This window comes from Bidens hawaiensis, unplaced genomic scaffold, assembly GCF_021521415.1.
Source record: "Bidens hawaiensis isolate Kalapana, Puna unplaced genomic scaffold, B.hawaiensis_p1.1 tig00013678_1, whole genome shotgun sequence".
NCBI lineage: Eukaryota > Viridiplantae > Streptophyta > Magnoliopsida > Asterales > Asteraceae > Bidens > Bidens hawaiensis.
The window spans coordinates 42,773-65,926 of NW_027492162.1; the positions used below are offsets into that span (position 1 = coordinate 42,773).

General features: G+C 35.4%; 3 protein-coding genes and 1 pseudogene across 3 annotated transcripts; 3 read left to right on the forward strand and 1 right to left on the reverse strand.

Moving 5' to 3' along the window:
* Window positions 1-277: 277 nt before the first annotated feature.
* On the forward strand, window positions 278-6,439 carry LOC143544672 (uncharacterized). The gene is made up of 10 exons (XM_077036721.1): window positions 278-551; window positions 2,084-2,220; window positions 2,303-2,476; window positions 3,350-3,586; window positions 3,667-3,767; window positions 4,493-4,565; window positions 4,643-4,711; window positions 4,792-4,899; window positions 4,969-5,094; window positions 5,901-6,439. The coding sequence occupies exons 1-10, from the start codon at window positions 278-280 to the stop codon at window positions 6,093-6,095; spliced, it is 1,494 nt and encodes a 497-aa protein (XP_076892836.1). The 3' UTR covers window positions 6,096-6,439.
* A 4,445-nt stretch (window positions 6,440-10,884) lies between these two features.
* On the forward strand, window positions 10,885-12,204 carry LOC143544673 (late embryogenesis abundant protein Lea14-A-like). The gene is made up of 2 exons (XM_077036722.1): window positions 10,885-11,090; window positions 11,937-12,204. The coding sequence occupies exons 1-2, from the start codon at window positions 10,885-10,887 to the stop codon at window positions 12,202-12,204; spliced, it is 474 nt and encodes a 157-aa protein (XP_076892837.1).
* A 1,617-nt stretch (window positions 12,205-13,821) lies between these two features.
* On the forward strand, window positions 13,822-14,466 carry LOC143544662 (RING-H2 finger protein ATL67 pseudogene; annotated as a pseudogene).
* A 1,230-nt stretch (window positions 14,467-15,696) lies between these two features.
* On the reverse strand, window positions 15,697-21,820 carry LOC143544669 (U11/U12 small nuclear ribonucleoprotein 59 kDa protein-like). The gene is made up of 9 exons (XM_077036719.1): window positions 21,585-21,820; window positions 19,188-19,530; window positions 19,014-19,097; window positions 18,851-18,916; window positions 18,644-18,716; window positions 18,124-18,512; window positions 17,712-17,752; window positions 17,440-17,574; window positions 15,697-15,820 (listed from the first exon to the last, which is right to left on the reverse strand). The coding sequence occupies exons 1-8, from the start codon at window positions 21,746-21,748 to the stop codon at window positions 17,499-17,501; spliced, it is 1,236 nt and encodes a 411-aa protein (XP_076892834.1). The 5' UTR covers window positions 21,749-21,820; the 3' UTR covers window positions 15,697-15,820; window positions 17,440-17,498.
* Between the last annotated feature and the right edge of the window lie 1,334 nt (window positions 21,821-23,154).

Consider the following 23,154-nt stretch of genomic DNA (forward strand, 5'->3'; position numbering starts at 1 on the left):
AGTGTCTTACTTTGATTTTTCAAGTCTTTCTTATTTAACTTTAACCGACAATATTTTTGTTTGTATTATATAATACTTGATGTAAAATATATGAATGAATTGGATTTTAAATGTATTTTACATTGATATAATTTTCATCAAGTATTATATGACACGAACAAAAAAATTTAGTATAAAAGAAAACCTGAAAAGTTAAAACAAGACATTATAAGACTTTTAAAAAAGTAAAAACGGATAATCCTGTGAATGCAAGTGATGATAAGTCAACCCCTTGACGATGCAAACTACACTATCATCAGTATCACTCCCCGTCAAACTCAAACTCAAACTCAAACTCAAACTCTTCCAGTTCCACCGCCCCAAACACTTGTACTCTTTGATCATCGGATTCAGATCCACCATGAACCACCACGAGTCAGACCACGTCACCGGACCATGGTACTCCGTTCCAGACCTCCGTCTTCGAGACCACCGCTTCACGGTCCCACTCGATTACTCTCAATCTCAGTCTTCTCCTAAGATCTCCGTCTTCGCTCGCGAGGCTGTTTCTGGTAATAATACACTTATTTATTTTTTTATTTAGGAATGAATAATAATAATAATAATAATAATATTGTTTAGAATTGAACCAAGTGTTTTCTAATAATAATAATAATGTACATGCAAACTGATATCCAATTTTGGTGCTATGTTAATAGTTTAATAACAACAACAGTTATCTGTTTCTGGTCATTGAGTTTGTTTTACTGTTTGGATTCATTATCGTACGTGTTAGTTGAAAGTTAAGCCATTGTTCTTTCCTAATTATGGTCAGCTTAGGCTGCGGGGTACCATTAATACGGATTAACCCGATTGAATTGTATATGTAATTTCTCATAATTATATACACACACACACACAAAATTCTACATATAATTTTTCTAAATAAGTATAACTTTTTAAAGATTTTGACCAAATTTGATCGGTTTTGGTTGAAGTTTTTTTTACCAATTTTGACAGGTAACAATTTTTGGGTCCGATTAGGTGAAATTGAATCGGTAGCACTCCAATTTCTAGGGTTGTAAACGAACCGAACGTTTATGCGAACAGTTCGTGCACCGTTCAGCTGGAAGTTCGTTTACGTTCATGCGTATAGTTAAATGAACAAACATGAACGGAGGCTGCGTCTGTTTATTTGTGTTTGTGAATGTATGGTAGTGTGTTAATTTGTTTGTGTTCGTTAGTTAAAGGTTTGTGTTATAATTTTATAATATTTATTTTTTGTAATAACCAACCTAATATTTAAATTTTATAATTTTATTTTTTATGTTCAGTTCGTTTCGTTAGTGGTTTGTTTTATAAAGTCTTGCTTTTATGTTTTAACTAACAATAAATCTAACTTGTGCTTTGTTGACATTATTAAAATAAAACTGCCAATTGTGGAATGATTATGTTTATGATAATTATCTCAAGTGCTCAACTTTATACTTAGTTAAGGTGATTATGCCAAATGTTTTGGATTAAGAATGTTGTGTTATTTCTTTTTTTCCTTTAAATAGCACATGCTCGTTTACGTTCATGAACCGTTCGTGAACAAGTTCAATCCTTAACGAACAAACACAAACATGATTATCCATTCGATTAGCGTTCATGAACCGTTCGTGAACAAGTTCAATCCTTAACGAACAAACACAAACATGATTATCCATTCGATTAGCGTTCATGAACCATTCGTGAACAAGTTTAATGCTAAACGAACAAACGTGAACATGAACAAGGCGTTGTTCAGTTCGGTTCGGTTCGGTTCGTTTACAGCCCTATCGATTTTCGATTAATCAGTGCCTAATCTCAAATTTTGCAACACAACTGATCTTACTTAAACTATACTACTATAGTCCCAAATAATTTGAAATTGCATCAGAATTTTCTAATTTTTGCCTTTAGAAGTTGAGTTTTGTATAAATTCTTAACTTCTATGTGAAAAATTTGTTGGATCTGGATTTTGATGTTATTTGAAGGTAAAACAAATATTAGAGTGACACTGTGACAGTTAGTGTTTTAAGTTTTGCTTTTAACATATACTGATGAAAATTATGTGGTGCAGTTGGAAAGGAAGATCAAGATATGCCATACCTGTTATACTTACAAGGTGGACCAGGTTTTGAATCACCGAGGCCAACTGAATCTAGCGGGTGGTTGAGTAAAGCATGTGAAGCACATCGTGTTATTCTATTGGATCAGGCATGCTTGTTAAACTTTTACTACATGCTTGTTAATATGGTTGTTTAACTTTTATACTGTCGTTTGACGTGATCAAATGCAGCGTGGAACAGGGCTGTCGACTCCTTTGACCACATCATCTATGCTTCAAATTAAGTCTGCACAAGAGTTGGTTGATTACTTGAAATACTTTCGGGCAGATAATATTGTGAATGATGCTGAGTTTATTAGAAAACGTGTTGTTCCCGAAGATGGTCCTTGGAAGGTTTTGGGTCAGGTATAATAACTGTTTTTGTTCTTTATGTTCGGTTTATATTTAGCTAGGCAAGTTGCATAAAAAAGTAATGTGCTTTTGTTGGATTTCTGTTTGGGGCACCATACAAAAGGCTTGAACTTTTGAAAAGTTTTTGTCTAGGGCAGTCTTGTGAGTTAATTAGTCTCCTTCCGGAAACCGTCACGTCAGCAAATTAAGTCAATATGGTCATCATTTTCCACGTCACCATGTTGACAAGTTGATCCGGCCATTTTTTCCCTAAACCGAAGTTTTTAGTAATTTGAACTTTCTTACTAAAATTTGTAAAAGTTGTATGTATACACAATAGTAATCAAGTGTCCCACTAAAGTCACTCAAAACTTATTTTTTTTCTTTTTCTCTAGCGTCACTCAACTTACTTTCATTATGTGTTCTGATCCTTTGTAATTTTTTCATAAATGTAAGTTTATCAAGATTAAGTGAGCCAAATGAAACATAACTTATATTTGTTAGCATTTAGTGATCAATTTTCTTTTCTTCCAATCTGACTTAATTTTAACAATTATGAAACTTGGTTATTATTTAGTGAATTTTTTTCTTCACTACTATCTTCTTCTTTAACTTAGTTGAAAAAAAAGTTATTAATCATCAGTAACCGAGATTCATATATAAAACTTTAAACATTTTATAAAATAATTACGCCGAATTTGAACATATAATGAAAGCTGAGTGACTTTAGTGGAACACTTGGTTACTAGTGGGTGAAGTTTTCCCTTACTGAAATTGCAAATTAAGTGTGATTAGAAAGCTGACCATAGCTCACCATCATATTGCCGTAGGAAGTTATTGCATTAAAGTTTACACTATATATTAACTACTAATTTTTTTCATGCATAGAGTTTTGGTGGCTTTTGTGGAGTGACCTATCTAAGTTTTGCATCAAAAGGGCTGAAAGAAGTCTATCTAACGGGTGGAATCCCGCCAATCGGTGATGGATGTACAGCAGAGGCGGTCTACAAGGCTTGCATCGGTCCAGTTATTACCCAAAATGAGAAATACTACAAGAGATACCCTCAGGATATTGAGATCATTCGTGATGTTGTAAATTATTTACAGGAGTCCGAGGGAGGCGGGGTGAGTTTTATAAACAATTCTACAACTCATTCTAAAAAATCAGCACATTGTCTCTAATCGTGAATTTTTGTAAATTATAGGTTCCTCTTCCATCTGGTGGTATATTAACCCCCCGAGGCCTACAACTCCTTGGACTTACAGGCTTAGGATCTAGCACGGGTTTTGAGCGCTTGCATTACTTGTATGCCTTCATTCACTTACTTCTGTTCTTAAATACTCTTGCATTTCTCGATGTAAGGGCATTGTTTGACTAATTGATTACTAATCAATGGGTTAATTTGCGTAAACTTGTAATCAACTTTGGTTCAACTTATATTTTGGGTAGCCAATAAGCCAAATTTGTTTTCTCCCATGAAAAAGTGTGACACTTTTCTAAATCTTTATGTTTAAGGAAACATTTAACCTTGATATAGTTAACACAGCAAAGAAAAGCCAACATTTACAAAAGGTTAAATTACCTGACCTCCTTAAAATGAAAATCGTCAAAGTTTCTTAATTTTTAAGGGCGAAAACGACGACGGTTTTTATTTGTTTTTAATTGGTGTGCATGGGCCAGTTTGAGTTGGTTTTGAGCTCAAACAAACCAAAAACCAAGAATTTGGGTTTTGGGTTTCTGAAAACCGTTCGGTTTTGGTATTTGGTTTTCACAATGGGTTTGGTTCGGTTTCGCTTTTCTGGATTTGCCATTTGGGCTTAACAATTTTAGGCCGAAAAAAGAGCGCCAAAAATAATGAATTTGAGCCTGAAACTTTGGCCCTAATTCTTTTGTTAATTAATGATTAGTTAATTACCACGCATTCGGGCCTAAAAATTTTGGGTTCGGTTATGCCAGTTTATGGTTACGGATTGTTTTTTTTATTTCATGCGCACAGCTAGCTGTTTTTTGATGTTGTGTTTTTTGTTTAGGTTTGAGAGAGTGTGGGACCCGGTCATCGTTCCTGGAGGAAAGAAACAAATCAGTAATTACTTCTTGAACGCGGTAACAACACGTTTCCTTTCCTGTCTACCTTTTATGTCTGCAAATAATTTGTTTGCTGACATGTCACTAATATGCAGTTTGAGGCGTGGCTTTCATTTGATACAAACCCACTATATGCTCTTTTGCACGAGTCTATATATTGTCAGGTGAGCGCACTAAATAAACGAATTTAATTTATTATTTTATAAGCTATTGTGTTATACTTTATCTTGATTGTAACGCGAAGGGGGCTGCATCGCGGTGGGCTGCTCATAGAATAAGGGAAGAACATGGACATAAACTTGATGCTGTAAAGGCTGCTAAAGAAGGCCGGCCCATATTTCTAACCGGAGAGGTAATTAAGAAAAAACCTTATTTTCAATATATTTAGATTCAAAGGCGTTTGATCGTTTGCTTGGTTTAGATGGTGTTCCCGTGGATGTTTGATGAAATTCATGCTTTGAGGCCGTTTAAGGAAGCGGCTAATTTGTTGGCTGAGAAGAAAGATTGGCCTCCTCTGTATAACAAAACAGCATTGAATAAGAACACGGTATGTGTTTTCTAGGGATAGTTTCTTATGTCTATCAAAACTTGCTGCATTTTCATGTTTATACAAAAAAAAAATCGTAATATCAAATAGGGGTGTTCATAAACCGTTGAAACCGAATGAACTGTCCAACCTGAACTTCTGAAGCATGTTGGGATCCAAACGGTTCGGTTTTGACGGTTTCTGATTTGGAAGTTGGAGCGGGTTGTTTAACTTTCATTATTTATTTTAAATTAATGTTATTTTCATTATTGGAATAGTTATTTATGTGTTATAATCACAAACTATTTTTATCATTTTTAAATTTTTAATACAAGCTAATGAGTTTGAAAAAAATAAGAAACTTAGCTCAAACCGCCAAACTAGTAGAACCATCCGGTCTAGCCGACCCACCCAACTGGACCAGTTTGGTTTGCCGTTTCCCGAAACCACATTTAGCGGTTCAGCCTAGAGTCTTCATCAAGACCGGGCCAAATAGAATATTAGAATCGTGAACACTCCTAAATTATTAATACCCTTTTTGAATTTATGACATTCATATCTTTCCTTTAAACTTGCATTAGGATGAGAGTTTGGAGTTTAAGGAGATAGAGAAGGGTATAATGGTCATACTATAAAATGTATATAATGAAAGTATTTTGAATGGGTATATTTAATATCAGTTTTTTTGGTTGAATAAATATGATATCATGGAAGTTTTCACTTTTCTTGAGTACATATGATGTTGCCGGTTTTCTCTATATAAAAAACTTTCCTAAATTTTGTTATTTTGATTTCTGAAGTTGATGTAATTTTGAAAAACTGGACAGGTGCCGGTTGCTGCTGCAGTTTATTATGAAGATATGTTTGTTAACTTCAACCTGGCAATGGAGACGGCTGCAGAGATAGCAGGCATACGGCTGTGGGTGACTAATGAATACATGCACTCGGGTCTCCGTGATGGGGCGACCCATGTTTTGGATCATCTGACGGGATTGTTAAACGGCAAGAAGCCACTTTTTTGAATGCAAGGTCTTGACTTGACTGTATTTATCCGTTTTTGCTTCTAGTTGTTAAATAGTTCCATACCAGTCAGATTTCTGGTTGGATCGTACGACGCTCCCTCGGGCCAAGTTTTTTACAGTAGAATTTAGATGTTTTGTTTATGAGTTCCATACAGGCTTGTGTTTATGTTTTGCACTTCCATTTACATATCTAGGGTGTAAATGAGTTGTATAATATATATTTGGTATTTTAAATATAAGTTATTATATTTATATAAACGATTATGCTCGTTTAGGCTTGCGAGCCTGGTCAAGCTAGGTGTATAAAGCTCAAGCTCGAACTCCTTAAATCCCGGCTTGATATGAGTGCAACCAAATCTCAATTAATCTTGTTGTGCTTGTATCCTTGAGGTCTTTCTAGGGATTTGATGATTCGTAAAAAGTTGTGGAGAGTTAGCAAGTTTTCTCCACAAGAAAACATAAATGTAACGGCTAGCGAAGCGGTCTTCGAGGGAAGTTCATTGGGACGAAACTCAAACCGGTGACCCTACTTTAGCGTCGGATTTACTCATAAACACAGTTCTTCAAATCAGAGTTTATTAAAACTTTTTCCGGAATATAAAACATCAATCATTTGTTACAAAACGTTAAATCTTTTCTTTGATACCACATCACAAAACTTTATATTTAAAACATCTTTACTTCTTTCTTCAGATGCCAGCCGTTCAATCCATGCCGTGTGTCATCCTCATGCTAACTCTATAATCAGCTCACCTGCGTGCATACTAAAAGTCAGCTACGCTGAGTGAGTTCTAGTTAATCGAACGCCATACAATACATACACATACATACATATCCGTAGATACGTATCCATACTTCACTAGTTACCCTTCTGTTCTACATACATACTTGCTACCATACATACATACATATCTACAATCACTAACCTCAGTCTACCGAGAGTACGTTCATAGTTCACCGTCTATACCTGTACTCAAGGTCGTGAACACGTACAAGGTTCGCAGTCCTTACCTATGTTCACCATTTATGGTACGTACAAGGTTCGCAGTCCTTCCCTATACCATTATACATCCACAACACGTACAAGGTTCGCAGTCCTTCCCTATGTTGCAACCTAACTCATAGCACGTACGAGGTTCGCAGTCCTCCCCTATGCTACAAAACCAGCACGTATAAGGTTCACAGCCCTTTCCTATGCTGACATACATCCACAACACGTACAAGGTTCGCAGTCCTTCCCTATGTTGCAACCTAACTCATAGCACGTACGAGGTTCGCAGTCCTCCCCTATGCTACAAAACCAGCACGTATAAGGTTCACAGCCCTTTCCTATGCTGACACCTATCTACATTTACATCTATCATCTACATCACGTATAAGGCTCGCAGTCCTTAACTACGCCATCACCTGCCGAGTCTATGTCCGACAGAAGCTAGAGGGATTTGCCATCCTAACTTATCATGTCGAACATAGAACTCACATGCCAATCGTGTACCTATATACACATACTTCACATATACGATAATTACATTAGAACATAAGAACACTCCAGGCGTTCTTTACATCATTCATTTAACCATACCCCTTGTCGATACGTGCAATATCCGAAGATCGTTCACGCCCCGACAAGTGTTCATTTGAAATGTTCATACATCTTCGATATATAATGTTCGTACCTTTATTTTTAACCTGACAGTACGCGCAATATCCGAAGATCGTTCGCGTACCGACAAGCAATCATTCATATCTATCACACATATCACATATGACATACACTTATCACTTAGGATAAATGTATTAACAACACATCGAGTATGCACACAGCCCCGAAAACATAACAAGGAATGGGGCTAGAAACTCACCTGAATTCTGCTTCTTTTTCTGATAGCTGTAAATCCCTTCTCTATCTGAGCTCGACTGACTGTACAAGTTACACGTATCAATACTCGTCTGATCTAATCTGGTGGCCTAGTATTAGCTTACTTTAACTTATCGCTTTATAATTTATTTTCTAATCAAACTTGGCTTTAGGCGAAGTTAACCCTCGGGCGAACTTAGCTTCAGGCGAAGTTAAACCTTAGGCGAACTTGGCTTCAGGCGAAGTTAAACCTTAGGCGAACTTGGCTTCAGGCGAAGTTAAACCTCGGGCGAACTTAGCTTCAGGCGAAGTTAAACCTTAGGCGAACTTGGCTTCAGGCGAAGTTAAACCTCGGGCGAACTTGGCTTCAGGCGAAGTTAAACCTTAGGCGAAGTTACGCTTGAAGGCGAAGTTACGCTTGAAGGCGAAGTTCATCAGGCGAACTTAATCTTGCAGGCGAAGTTATCGCGCTGCAGATCTGTTTGCCCATAACTCCTTCGTTTCTTAGCCAAATAACTCGATTTTGGTACCCACGGAATCGTATGATCGGCGCCTACAAATCCCAACCATCAAATCGGCCTAAAATCGACGTTTTAGGGGTCCGATTTGGGCAGTTTGGGTTTCGGGTCCGGTTAACCCATCCAATCCTAACCATTTTCAGTAATATTAGCTTTGTTGGATTTGTTCTTACCTTACCAACTCAGATCTATCAACAAAATCTCGGGTCTCGGCTTCGAATCTTGATCGGTTTGAATGTGTGTGTTTTGAGTGTGTGAATGGAATAGACGTAAATGAAGATATTTTGGGGTTTTGGGGGTATTTATATCCCTGAAATCCCATTCTCATTTAACCCATCTCAATTAATCCAAATCTATAACCAACGTCCATTACCCGACACTAGCCCGACCCATACCAACTCCTACTCTTTTATTTATTTCCTGATAACCCGAGTAAACTTTCCCTCTATTATTAAGTAATATAATTAATATTATCTTGAAATTTCGGGATGTTACAGACGAAACTCAAACCGGGAAGTCAAGGCCAATGAAACCTAGATCTTGCCTGGTTCAAACTTGTTTGTTACCAGTTTCAGCCATGGGACTGCTGACCAAGTGCGAGTTTGGGGTTATATATTTTGTAAAATGTTGCCGATTTGAGAATAAAATAAAATAAAAATCTTACAGATCAATTTATTATTATATTCATATAATTAATATAAGCTTTAGGTTGACTCATAATCCTTAGGCTTAGCTCAATTAAAGCTTTTAGCTAAGTGATCTCGAAGTTAATGGGTTAATCGGTTCATTTACATGTAATGGAAGTTTTAAGATACGATTTGGTGATCATCATCAAATAATGCCGACTTGGTTATTTGAGTAACCTTGAAAATGAAAAACTTTATTTGTCATCACACTGCTTGATGGCCCAACTGGATTATTATGAACCTTAAAAGGTAAAATCTAACCTCGCTTTGTGGTAAGAGAACGGGGTCTCTCGACGTCCACTGATGCCGATTTGTATGGGAAATGGCTAAAATGGAATATATATATATATAACAGACATGTAGGAAAGAGGTTTTCGGTGAAAGAATCACTCATGGGGGAGAATAGTCGAAGGCCGTGCTTTTGTGAGAGGAAAATGAGAGAAATGGCTCTCCATTTGTGGGAGGAGAAAAACAAGTACCAGTTCGTCAAGTACTTAAGGGTAGCATCCAACATGGAGAGTGGGTGTCGCAAGTCCCATGCATATGCTCTTAAGACCATTCGCAACCAATGACCACACCCTTCTCGCTGGTTAGACATGCACAGGAGACTTATTTGGTATTTGGTCCGTGATCCTTGTATTGTTTTAATGTAGTTATTATTATTATTATTATTATTATATATTATAATTTAAAAGTTTGGTGTCGCAAAGCCAAAGCCCCCGCTAGGCCAATTCATTTAATAGATTTCATTATGTTCGAAATTTCTTTAAAAAGATTTGGGTATTGATAGTTCTTTTTCTTCTAAACACACATGCACATACATATATGCACATTTGCTATTTTTGTATACTTTAAAATAAATCATGAGATAAAATCATAGAAAAGTAAGAAAAAACAAATAAACCATTTTTATTATTATTATTATGTACATGTCATGTGTTTATATGATTCTTGCGGTTTTATAATATACGTAGTTAATCGGATGAAAATACGTCCCAAACAAGATACACACCTACATGTGATAGGGTATGTTCTTTTCAGAACCAGTAGTATATTGAGAATCACAAGAATTGGCACATACATGTTCATGTTTGAACCGATACATGATTCTCTATTATTTGAATTTAATATATTAATTAAGTTTATCTATTATTTAGTTTCCTTATCATATTATAACTAGGTTTCTTTCTTATTTATCTTTTTCTATTTCTATATATTTGTTTTCCTATAAATTGTAATCATTGCTTAAGAAAAAAAATAAGAAAATTGTCTCAAGTTTGATTTCTCTTATTCTTTCTTGTTCTTGGAGCCTAACCCACTCTACGGGTATATTGGGAGATTGACCATCTCGAATCGGTCTCTATCAATGTCACTTCAACGAAAAGAAGTAAATATCTAAAAACAAATGACTTCGCATGCATAAATATACACATAAATGTTCATGCAGTGTCTTTGATGCATACAGGCCTATCAATATTGTGTTGTTAATTCGTTATTATTTCACATATTAGTTTGTGTATATGGTAATATCAATTAAAAAAGTAACAAACTTTTGTAATTCTAAAGCAACACGTGTCTAATCATCACCATCCGCATCCAAAACCAATAACAAACATATATATACATATTTAACAACAAGCATTTACAATTTACAACCAATTCATCATCCAAACCTAACCAACTCATACATTTTCTATTTTTTTTTTCTTTCTAATTTCATAATCAAGATGGCTGGATTGGTAGACAAGGCCAAGGAATTCGTGGCGGAGAAGGTCGCCAACATGAAGAAACCGGAGGCGACCGTGAAAAATGTCAATCTCAAAGACATCAGCCGCGAATGCATCACCTACAAAGCCGACGTCAATGTCTCAAATCCTTACAGCACTGCTATTCCGATATGTGAGATCTCGTATACATTCAAAAGTGCCGGCAGGTTCGTCTGTTTTGTTCATGTTGTTGCATGCATGTATGATCGTTGCGGATTCTATGCAAAATCGCAAATGGATAGATCAAATGATCGATAGATCACAAATGAGTCAGACAATTTGATCATGGTTTTTGTTTTTGATCGATACGATTATTATACACACATTCCGATATGTGATTTTGGACGAAATGACGATGCATCATTCTTCGAATATGATTGATTCAAACGAATGAATCACGATTATTACTTTTGAATTTTAATCAATGCCTATCCTTTCAGTATGATTAGACCCAGAAACATTCACAAGACGTTTCTTTATGTCCATTTATATAATGAGCGAACGCTAACAATGTTTTCTGTTCATTGCAATTAAATGAAGGAACATGTCAACATGAACACATGTTTCATTCGTTAATTACGTTCATGTAAGCTCGTTTATTTCCATTTGTTCGTCGATGCCCATTTGTTTATGTTTCTTTAACCCATTCAGCTATGTAATTTCATAATTTTTTTTAGAAACTATTATACATATGTTGGACTTCGTTTGGTGTCTGTTTATGAATAATATTCATTTGTATTTGTTCATTTACGTCCGATTGTGTTTTTTCCTCCATATTCATTTGTGTTTTTTCCATTTATATTCGTTTGTGTTTTGTGATTTCATTTGTTCGTTTATGTTCATGAACTGTTCGTTTATGTATAAATAAAAAAACAAACGAACATAAATGTACAATCATAAGTACGATTAATCGAACCAAATTAATCCCAATTATTACTTATGATCAACATGATTCTTATATACAATTTCTGATCTATGATTGTTTCGAATGCGCTATTTTTTTATGAAATCAGGGTGATTGCTGAAGGCTCCATCCCAGACCCAGGCTCGCTAAAGGCAAATGCCGACACGATGCTAGACGTGGGAGTTAAGGTGCCACACAGCGTTTTAATAAGCCTAATAAAGGACATTGGTGCTGATTGGGATATAGATTATGAACTCAATATCATTCTCACCGTTGATCTCCCGGTCGTTGGTAACCTCAACATTCCGGTGAACAGTGTTGGGGAGATTAAACTCCCTACACTATCCAGTTTATTCGGATCTTCAAAGACGGTTTAACGATTAATGAGAATACCCAATATGGATTTCATGGCCATATGATATGAGACTTGTATACGACTATACTATACGTATACATATACGTTTGTTTTAAATACCTTATAGTGTGTGTGTGTATATATATACTTGAATTCCAAAGGAAGATATGTAACAACACATTTCTTTATAATGAAACTACCTTCCACCCACCATGAAATTGTTTAACCATTTTGTATTTTAAGTGTAAGAGATTTGTCAAAGTGATGGTGGGAAATTTGTTTAAAAAGAAGCGAGTGGGGTTGTTCGATACACGATCTTGTTTAAAATCAACACTTCCAAGACTCATTGTTCTTTGGAACAGAGGTACGGTTAGCCTATATCCCACCCTCCCAGAACCTGTTTATAGCATTGCTATTTGTGGGATCTTACTGGATATGGTTGTTGTTGTTGTTAGGGGTGTGCAATAAACCGAAAAAAACCGTTCCGAAACCGAAAAAACCAAAAAATCCAAACCGAAAAAACAGAACCGAAACAAAAAACCGACGGTTTAGTTTTATGTTTTTTGTAAAAACCGAACTAACGGTTCGGTTTTGGTTTTCCATTTAATTAAAACCGAAAAAACCGAACCGAACCAAATTACTAAATATTTATTTTTTATTTTAAGTAATTTATAACAATTTAATAAATATGTAATTCAAATATTTTTGGTCAAGTATATAATAGTCTATTAGTTAACAATGAACATAAGTATATATACTTCAATTCATAAATTTGTTGTCAACTTTTTTTGCGGCCTAAAATTTTTAAGCTTAAATGGCAAAACAGAAAAAAACCGAAACCGAACCGAAACCAAAATGAAAACCGAAAAACCAAAACCAAAACCGAAAAACCCGAAACCGAACGGTTTCAAAAAAAATCCAAAAACTGAAGTTTTGGTTTTCGGTTCGGTTTTAGCCCAAAACCGCACCGAACCGCACCATGCACAACCCTAGTTGTTGTAAACTACTAAAATTGTCAGTTTCCTGCAATTGTGTGAATTGTAGAAATCCAAGGTACCAATTGTGTCAAAAAAGTAACCTTATAAAGTTTATTTTCTTTTCTTTTTTATATTAAAAGTTGATTTAATTTACATCAATCAAAATATAAGGTAAATGGACAAGTTACAAACATGAATATGGAAACACTATTGATTATAAGGTACCAATTGTGTCAAGCCGTTAGCCCCTTCTGGATTGCAAAACCAAATCTTTTATAAAAGATGTTATGAATATACTGATTCCTCGTTTAGCTGAGGTTGTTTCTAGCTTGTTTGTTATAAAAGTTCATTTTGCAATGTTATTTATTCGCAATTGACGGATGTTATAAATGTGAGTTATCATTGCGATACACTCTCTAAAAGTCTATTCACGGAAATAAAGTCTTTTCCAATATAACCATAAGAATTCTTATGATTATCTGAACATCAACTAGAAAATTAAACTTAACCCGACCCGTTTTCAATAATTTTTTTAACACATATAAACATCTAACGGTTTTTTGGTCATTAATGACCTTCTCTATTACTGCCATTTAATAATGCAGTTCACCGTCCCAACCACCACCACCCCCCCCCCCTCTAAACCCCCTTAATCTCTCCTCTCTCTACAGATGGACCACCATCATTCACCACCATGTCACCACCACCAATTCCGAGCGCCTCACAATACTACATCGCAAACCTCAGTCTTGGCAATTTAATTGCCCTCGCCTTTGGCTTCTTAGTCCTATTTTTGTCAGTCTTATCCTGCTGCATATGTTTCAATCACTGGCGTATTAACCGAGACCCGAGAATAATAATCATAGGTGAAGGTAACAACGACAACGACAACGTCAACGAGATTCATGATGTTAGACTGGATCAACCAGTGATCAATTCGTACCCTAAGTTTCCATTCTTGAAGAGAACTGTCAAAGATATTGATCCGATGTGTGCAATATGTTTATCCAAGTATAGGGAGGCAGAGATGATGAGGATGTTGCCGGATTGTAAGCACTGTTTTCACCAGATTTGTGTTGATGCTTGGTTGGAGCTTAAAGCGAGTTGTCCTGTTAGTCGGAACCGGCCTCTGCAGGTGCCATCGTCAAGTCCGTTGGCAGAGGTTTTCCTGTTTTCTCAATACTCCTCCGATGGTCGTCACTTGAGGTGATCTTGTTAATTTGCTAATTGTTATCCTAGATTAATTGTCAATTTTATTAGGTTTTGATTGTTGGTTTTATTTGTGATTGTGTAAATCCAGATTGCTTTGGAGCTTCTATTTTAGTTACTTTCATTAGATTTATTCACGAATTGTTCTTTTCATGGTGATCTTTTTCTTTTTTAGGCACATCGTGGATGTAAATGAGCCGGGTCCGTCTCAAGCTCGAGCTTAATCTTAAACTGTTGCTCATCTAATAAATGAGTTTGTGACCAAGCTTCATGTATCAAATTTTACTAGCCTCACAAACTTGACCAAGTTTTATATATAATAATGATTATAAGTTCTCTATGAATCATAATATCATTATCATCGTACTCAGTATATCCCACCAATAGCAATGCTATGGTAGGGTCTGAGGAGGGTAAGATGTAGACAGCCTTACCTCTATCCCATAGGGATAGAGAGGCTGCTTCCGGTGAGACCCCCGGCTCGATAGTAGTTTTGCATCAAGCCTTGGACATAAGGCACATAGCACTCAATCATCGGGACACCGGCTGATCGGTGCATGTGCCCTTGTCTTTCGGCTATCAACGCCACCACATGATGCCTGATTAACCTTCCGCCACTTTTAACGTTATTTTCACGAGATTAGTAAAATAACGTCAAAATTAGTGCAATTTTACTTTTGCCATAATATATATTGTTTAATTTATTTATTATTCCTTGAGCACCAAATAATAAAAAAGAGAACCTTAATGCAGCCGTAGACGTAGGACAAGTTAGAACAAACCACGTTACATTCTTATGCTCATTCTTATGTTCCCGATTCACTTGCCTACAATTTATCATGCTAAACGGATATTCTTATATTCAAACAGACTAGGTATATAAAACTTGAGCTCTTTAAAAAATAAAGTTTAAATTATTCTCCACCTCAAACTCGACTAAATGTGAATTTTTAGCTAGCCAATCTCAAGTAGCCCATTAACCACTCGGCTCATCTAAAGTCTCTCTTTGCAAGTTTCTCGAGGAGATTCAAATACCATTATCTCAATTCCTTAACTCAAATTCGCCAATTTTTAAAGACTAACCAGGCGTTATCTTCCCTAGTGTTTTTCTTAACCACATCAAATAAAGGTATCATCTTTGTAACAGAATGTACAAATGCTAATAAGATCATAATGAAAAAATTAACAAAAATAAATAAATGTTCACCGTTCAGATAGCGGCCGGTACACTCTGTTTTGGTTCAGAGCTGCTGGAAACTGTTGGCAGCCACACGACGTAACCGCTTATGAACAGATGTGATCTGGATTCTGGTGGATTCAACAGTATTTTAGCAAACATCTCTATGCCTAAACTTCTGCTTGTAAATGGAGAGAGATAAGAGATTAACAAAGTGGCTGTTGTCATTTGAGTTCTCCGGCGCGCTTCGTCTGTTTTTCCAAGCTAGCACAAATCTGGTATTAAAACCAAAAAAAAAACGGGATTAAACCCATATTAAAACTGTACATACACAAAGCCGTGCAATTGAATATTATACGGGTAAGAAAAAGATCTATGTTAATAATATCATGTAATCATAAACTTAATGTATCAACCCAGTGTAAAAAGTGATAATATGTAGCACCGAAGTAAGTTTTATAATTGTAATGTTTGTGTCAAACCCTGGGGGGTAGTAATGAACCCCTTGTGGATGCCATGTTACAAAAAACAAGGAAACAGCTGTCATTCGTCGGGTTTACCTCTATTCAAACTATGATCACATTATGAATATAAAGAGAATATTTTAAATTATATTTGTTTTTGACAGGAAAATAATAGAGGTGAAAATTGGGATTGACATGTAATGTACAATGACCAAAAATTTTCTAGATGCATTTGAGTATCAGACTATCAGTCGAACATCAACTTCGTTTTTAAATGACATTAAAACAGAAGAATTAGCTAGTGCCTAAGGGGATAGTAAAACCCGAGCCTAACGTGAAAATAATCATGATTTGGGTTGTCGTGTCCAGCCCGTTTAATCAATAGGGTGTTCGCGTTGATGTTTTTAACCCATAATGGGTTGTGTTTAGTCTCGGCCTTGCTTGATTCCATTGAATTAAACATGTTAACCCGTCAACTTGTGTTAGTGCCAAATAGAATATAAATGCAACAAAAAATATTTAGAAGGTCAACCATTTATGACCCGTTTAACACTTTAACCCATTTATAAATTGATTACAACCGGTAACCATATGACTCATTTAGATAAATGGAATAACAAGTCATGTTTGGGTTGGCAGGTTAAAGAGACGAATAATTAAAAATAGGGATTTCTGTCAAAAGTTATATACACCTATAGACAAGTATCCTATCAAGTAAAACTATGTTGGATATCAGGTCTATTAACCAAACACAAACACATGCAATTTGAACAACTCATTCGACTCTTTTAGTATTAGCATAAACCGAAAAACAAAAACACCACCAGAACTGATAGGAACTGAATATAGAAGAGATGAAATCAAAAGTGTAAGATATATTGAATTGAAGAAGATGATCTCAAGGATCTACAATTGGGTAACTAACCACCAAAGTGGTCCAGGGCTATGCCCTTCTCACGCTACTGCAATGAGCCTAACAACTATATAATATCTCTTCATACCCCCCTAAATAACTATTGATTATTATTTATAGAAATAGAAATTACACTTACCCCCTCCCACAATTAACATAGACTATTAAGTAACAAACTATAATAGAAAACCCTTCAAAATCACAAAGATCCCTATTTATACTACAATCCTAGTCAGTCCCTAACCATTATCTCTAACTCTTTTAACAATTTATCTCATAATAATAAATAAACGATTCAATTTAGTCTCTAACCTTTATCTTCTTTATCTATAAAAACTTTATTCAGTTCACCCCTTGCACTTCTCGGTTGTCCATACTAAACCCGTGTTCATATGTGAAATCAAGATTATATCCTTCAAACTATACCTACATAAAATACACTAATGGCTGATAGATGTTCATTGATAGGCACAAAGGCAATGTGTTGACAGTTGCTAAAGCATTAAAAAAAACATACCAACAATACAGCAGCTGCTACCAAGTTTAAGCAGTGTAATGCAAGTAATATGAAGATCATCAGGGTTTCACGAGATAGGATGCCCATATTTCATCAGCTGGAGGGGGTGGTTGAACCCAATGACCAGGTATTCGACTGCAAAACAAGCCAAATGAAATCAAATAATTTAAGCTACAAAGAGATGATAGGTATCTATGTAAGAAATTTTCTAATGCTCAAAGAAAGATGCTTCTGGCAGATTTTAACTGCATTATTAAGAATAACGTGCTTGCCTTCCTCCAGGTCTTATATATGCATCCCACATTCGTCTGACCTGTAAGAAAAAATATCGTCTAAAATCAGCCATTTTGTTTATAAATCCATAAACTCTTTTGGGTTATTTGGGTGTTTTTCCTTTTGCTTTAAATAAGTGTGGTGCGATAGTCATCTCATAAAACGTTAACAGAATTTAAATATCAGTTGGTAAAAAAGAAACCAAATGTGTTACAACCGAGTGAACAATGGGGGACTATAGAATATAGTTGTAATTTTCAACCGCTATCTGGCCAGAGACCATCAGTGTATTTTTTTTCCAAATAATCTCATAGTTTCACTCAGCTAGGTAACAGAAATCATAATGATCACTCAGCCCAATTTTGATTTTTAATTAACAGTGATATGTACGATAAAAATTATAAAACTTGCCTCGATTAATGTTCCCATATCAGTATTGCTTCCATGATAATAATGATAAAATTCAAGTGGTAAACTTGCTGAATAATCATATCCTCTTGTCGAGGCTGCAACTTTAGATCTTTGATTCCCGGATTCCATATCAACGGCTGCCATTGAGCTACCTTTTGCTTCAGTCTCGGTTGTTTTTTCCTGATTTATTTTATCTCCATCTTCCACATTATTTTGATCTTCTGGATTTATAGCATCTGCACCTGTTGCGTTTCGAGATTCCTCAGCAGTTGCAATGGCATCTTTGGCGGCATCTGTGCCGGCGACCGCCATTGCTTGCCTCTCCTCTTCCTCAACAGCGGCACGAATTTTCTCCATAAATTTGTTGTCCTCATCCGGGAGAAAATGGCCTGCATGATCATTAGATATGTAAATGATGTTCACATGTTGATAATCTTATTTGTAAACATAAATTAGTGAGTTTGTGAATGATGCATTGATCATAGCAAAGCATTATTATTTAATAAAATCTACTGCAAACCTTGTTTTGTTAATTTCTGGATCCTGATGGACCGTAACTCTTGCAACTTCTCCACAATCAACAGAAGCTCAAGCTGAAATAGAGAAAATCATCATCTAAACAAACTAGAAAAAACATATGTTTTTAATACAACTAATGAAGCATCAGCTGCTAGCAACCTCGTATAAACAATATATAAACTACTATTGTACATTACAAGATTATCACCTCAGATTCTAATCTCTTTCTCTCCTCATTAGCCTTTTGCTTTGCAATTTCCTTCATTTTCTCAACCTGAAAAAAAAATTGCCCTAATTAAATTGCAGATCATGAAATTAAAGATATAGCAAAAATAACAGAAAAGCTAAGAATACAAAAAAGTCAGTATTACATTACGCTTAGCTGTTTCCTTCGCAATTTCCCTAGCCCTCCATTCATCGGCTTCTTGGTCAACTTGATCAAAACGCTCTCGTTCCTATTGTAGAAACTCATAGTTTCACAAACTACAACTAAAAGATGAAAGAAAAAGAAAGAAAAGAAAAGAAAGTGCAAATTCAGTTATCACCTTTGCAAACATTTCACCGACACGCTGTCTCTTTCGTTTCCGCCAAAGTTTGTTTCTTTTGTGTTTTTGGATTTTATTTGACAATCTAACTGCTGCAGATCTCTCCTCCCATGGTGTTTTATCATCAGTTATAACCCTAAATGGTTCAAGTTCATTTCTAAGCTTCATTATTAGACCATTAGCTGCTTCCTGTGTGATTTGTTGTTGTGTATCCAGTGATATCTTGTTCTTCTCTAGAAACTTAGAAAACCTTTCAACAGCAGCTTCATTTGCTCTGTCATCTGTTCCTTCAGAATGCTGCTCGGTGCCTTTCATTGCAATAAGCATCTCCAACTCTTTCTCCCTGCAAGAAACCCTAAATATTAGAGATCTATCACACCAACTGTAATCACATAAGGTAATTCCTATATTCAAAATGATCCTATCTTAATCAAGTTATCACAAATTCATAAGCATCTCAGTTTGATTACTTTTGTTTAACTTCATTGTTACCAATAATCCATATTACATCCCTAATGATACGTAAACATCAAACTATGATTCAAAATGTTAGGTGGCAAAACGAACGGATTGGAAAAATCAACTATAGTAGGGGTGTGAATTTTTAACACGAGACTCACATTTTTAAGTTCACTCTAAACTGCTTCGGGTCAGTTTCGGGTCAACCCATGGGTTGGCTGTATATTATAATTGACAACATATGTGTTTTATGTCATAGCTTAAACCGATTGGGCATTCTATGCAAAGATTTAGAAGATAAAAGAGAAATGTGAATAATATTTGACATTTAATCGTAATTGTTTTATATACATTTGTATCTTTGGTTGTAATTTGTACATATTAGAGTATAAAGATGCTAGAAACCACGGTAAAATACTGGGTTAATCGAGTAGCGTACGCGTGTCGTACTTGAGTTAATGTGCTTGACACGATTCTCTGGTGATAGCTTAAGAACCGTTGGCTAGACATGAAATTGATAATTTAATATTAGGGGCATATAGCTGGTATCTGTTAACTTCAATGGAGTTCAATTTCACTTCTAGACCAAAAATTCATGCTTTCAGAAGCCTCCTAATAATAGCTTAAGAACCTTTAGCTAGGCCTGTAAACGAACCAAACATTCGATGAACTGTTCGGCGGGAAGTTCATTTATGTTCGTTTATTTAATAAACGAACGAACATGAACATAAAATTTGTGTTCATTTAATTAAACGAGCAAACATGAACATAAAATTTGTGTTCATTTAATTAAACGAACAAACATGAACACGTGTTTCGTTCGTGCATTTATGTTGTGAACGTTCAATTATGTTTGTTCCATAGTCACATAATTCGCTAAGAAGGCCGTGTATTTCGTATTTGATCGTTTTGTTCCCAATCGAAATCATAGTCACATAATTCGCTAAGAAGGCCGTGTATTTCGTATTTGATCGTTTTGTTCCCAATCGAAATCGCAAAACGTTCCCAATCACCATTTTGAGTTGACTGGTGCGGCGTTTCTAATCGATATTGAATAGGAATCCAATTAACTGGTTCGTCGGTTCTGACTGAAACTGAAATCGATTGTACAGGATCGTTTTTTTTAGCCAACGGATTTCAACTTAATCAATTCAATCAATTTGGTCGGCATTCGGCAAATAAGGCAACTCCTCGTTTCCAATCGTAAACGATTCTTAGGTATTCAATAGACGATCAATTTACAGCCGACCTTCCACTAGTTTCCAAATATAACCAACCAAGTTACCGCACTAAATCAGTTTATAGTTTAGAGCAATTTATATTATAAAACATAAATTCATCAATACCAGTTTACAGAAATAAAATCAATTTATATTTTGGCCATTTGTATTTTATGTTCTGGTAATTTGAATTATGGAATTTGGTAACTTCTGTTTTGAAGTGGGAAGATCGAACCGACCTCTATGGTACACCGTACCGGTTCATACCAATGTGAACCTACCCCCTACTAACCGAATACGCCACCACTAGCGAATTGCGTTATGTGACTACGGTTTGTTCATTTATGTTCGTTTATTTATGTTTTGTTTGTGTTCATTTATACTTGTTCATATATGCTCGTTTATGTTCGCTTAGCTATGTTTTGTTTATGTTCATTTATGTTTGTTCATATATGCTCGTTTATCTTTGTCAAATTTTGTTCGTTTTTGTTCGTCATATGTTCGTTTAGATTTTAAACAAACGAACATAAACATGAACACACACATACTTGTCCAATTAATTTAAGTGTTCGTGTTCGTGTTTGTGTTCGTTTAAAGTCAAACAAACGAGCACGGACATACACGCCGTAGTTCGTGTTCGTTCGGTTTGTTTACAGGTATAAAACTGACTTAAAATTAGGGCAAAATAAATAGGTTCAGTTTCAAATCTTATACTCACATTGCTTCTGCGAGATTAAGAGTGTTTCGAAGCTCCTTCAGAGAGCCTTGCACGTTATCGGCGTTCCAGAAACCACTAGTCACCGGCGGTGCCGGTGGAAACCACGGCGGTGGTGGAATCATTGGCCGCATCATCATTGTATTTGGATTTGGATTTGGATTCATTCATACAAACAATTATGAATTCAGCAGAGCTAAATAATAATAATATTATCACCGGTTATGAATCATGTAATTCAGCTATTTGGGTAAACCCTAGCGGTTGTTGGGTAAAAACTGTAAACAAACATTTTATGACGTCAGAATGCACCTTTGTGTAGAATATAATGTTTACTGAGCTACTCGAGACTGGTTTGTTACTGTGTTCTCGAGTTTAGTAAATGATTAAATTAAGGAGATAAAAGAAAATTTGGTGTTTAATGGCGAAGCTACCTTATGGAGTCTTTGAAATAATCGTAATGAGAATGTGTTTACTCACTTTACTGTTTAATGGTCAGAGTTATCCGTAACACAAAGTTTTGGGGATATTATTTAGTTAGCTTTTCTTTGACTTTTCAATACGCCTTTAGGGGAATGGAGGCTTTGGTTTGTTTTAACTTGGAGGTAGTGTAGTGATGATGGTGTTTCGTTATGTATGTTTTGATTGGTTGGTTTGTTTCAGTCTTGTTGGGTTGCATGCCCCCTTTTTTAAAAGTTAAAATGATGTAAGCATTGTCGTTTCAAAAAAAAAATAGGGAAAAGAAAAGATAAATATTGAGAGCATTCACAATGGAGCTTCATTCTTCTATCCCAATATTTTAACTAAAATATATACTATTTCATATAAAATTGTCCACTTTTTAAAGACATCATATATCTGGTTTCCCATATGTACTCATCAAGTAATAATCAATGAAAAATACAAATTTTCACTCACAACAACATTAAAATAAAGGATACATGATGAATAATGGTCATCCATATATGGGGGTTTAGTTGATTGATCCATATAATATGAGGTATAAGGATATGATCTTCAATGTGGGAGTTAAAATGAATAAAATCACGTAATTTTCTTATAATTTGGGTGTGGGGGGGAAAGACGGGGATGTTGGGCCTAGGCGGATCAAACAATCATATTAAATAAACAACCAAGATTAACCTTTAGAGAATTCCATTATAATTGCTCTAAGTTCGTGTTTTAGAGTTTGAAAGAAAGAAAAAGGAATTAAAGAATGTTGAAAGATGTTAGGAGGGTAATTAAGTTATCTCGAAACCCTATCATTTTGGAAGAAAGTTAGGAAAGAAAATTATTAAAAGCTTTTATATCTATTTTTTTCTCATTTAGAAAACTTGGAAACACAACTATTTACTGTTTCTTTCTATTTCTTTTCATTTCTATCATTGAAAAGGACTCGGAAACAATTTGTTAAAGCTCAAATTAGTCCGAGCACATTTAATAATCAAATGAATGACCCGATTGTGAACCTCCTACTGGGCTTAGAATTGAATTTTAAAGGCCGTCACTCCTGCCTATTATTACATATTTACATTTTACATATAGTGAAGTGTTAAATAGGGTTGTTGTACTA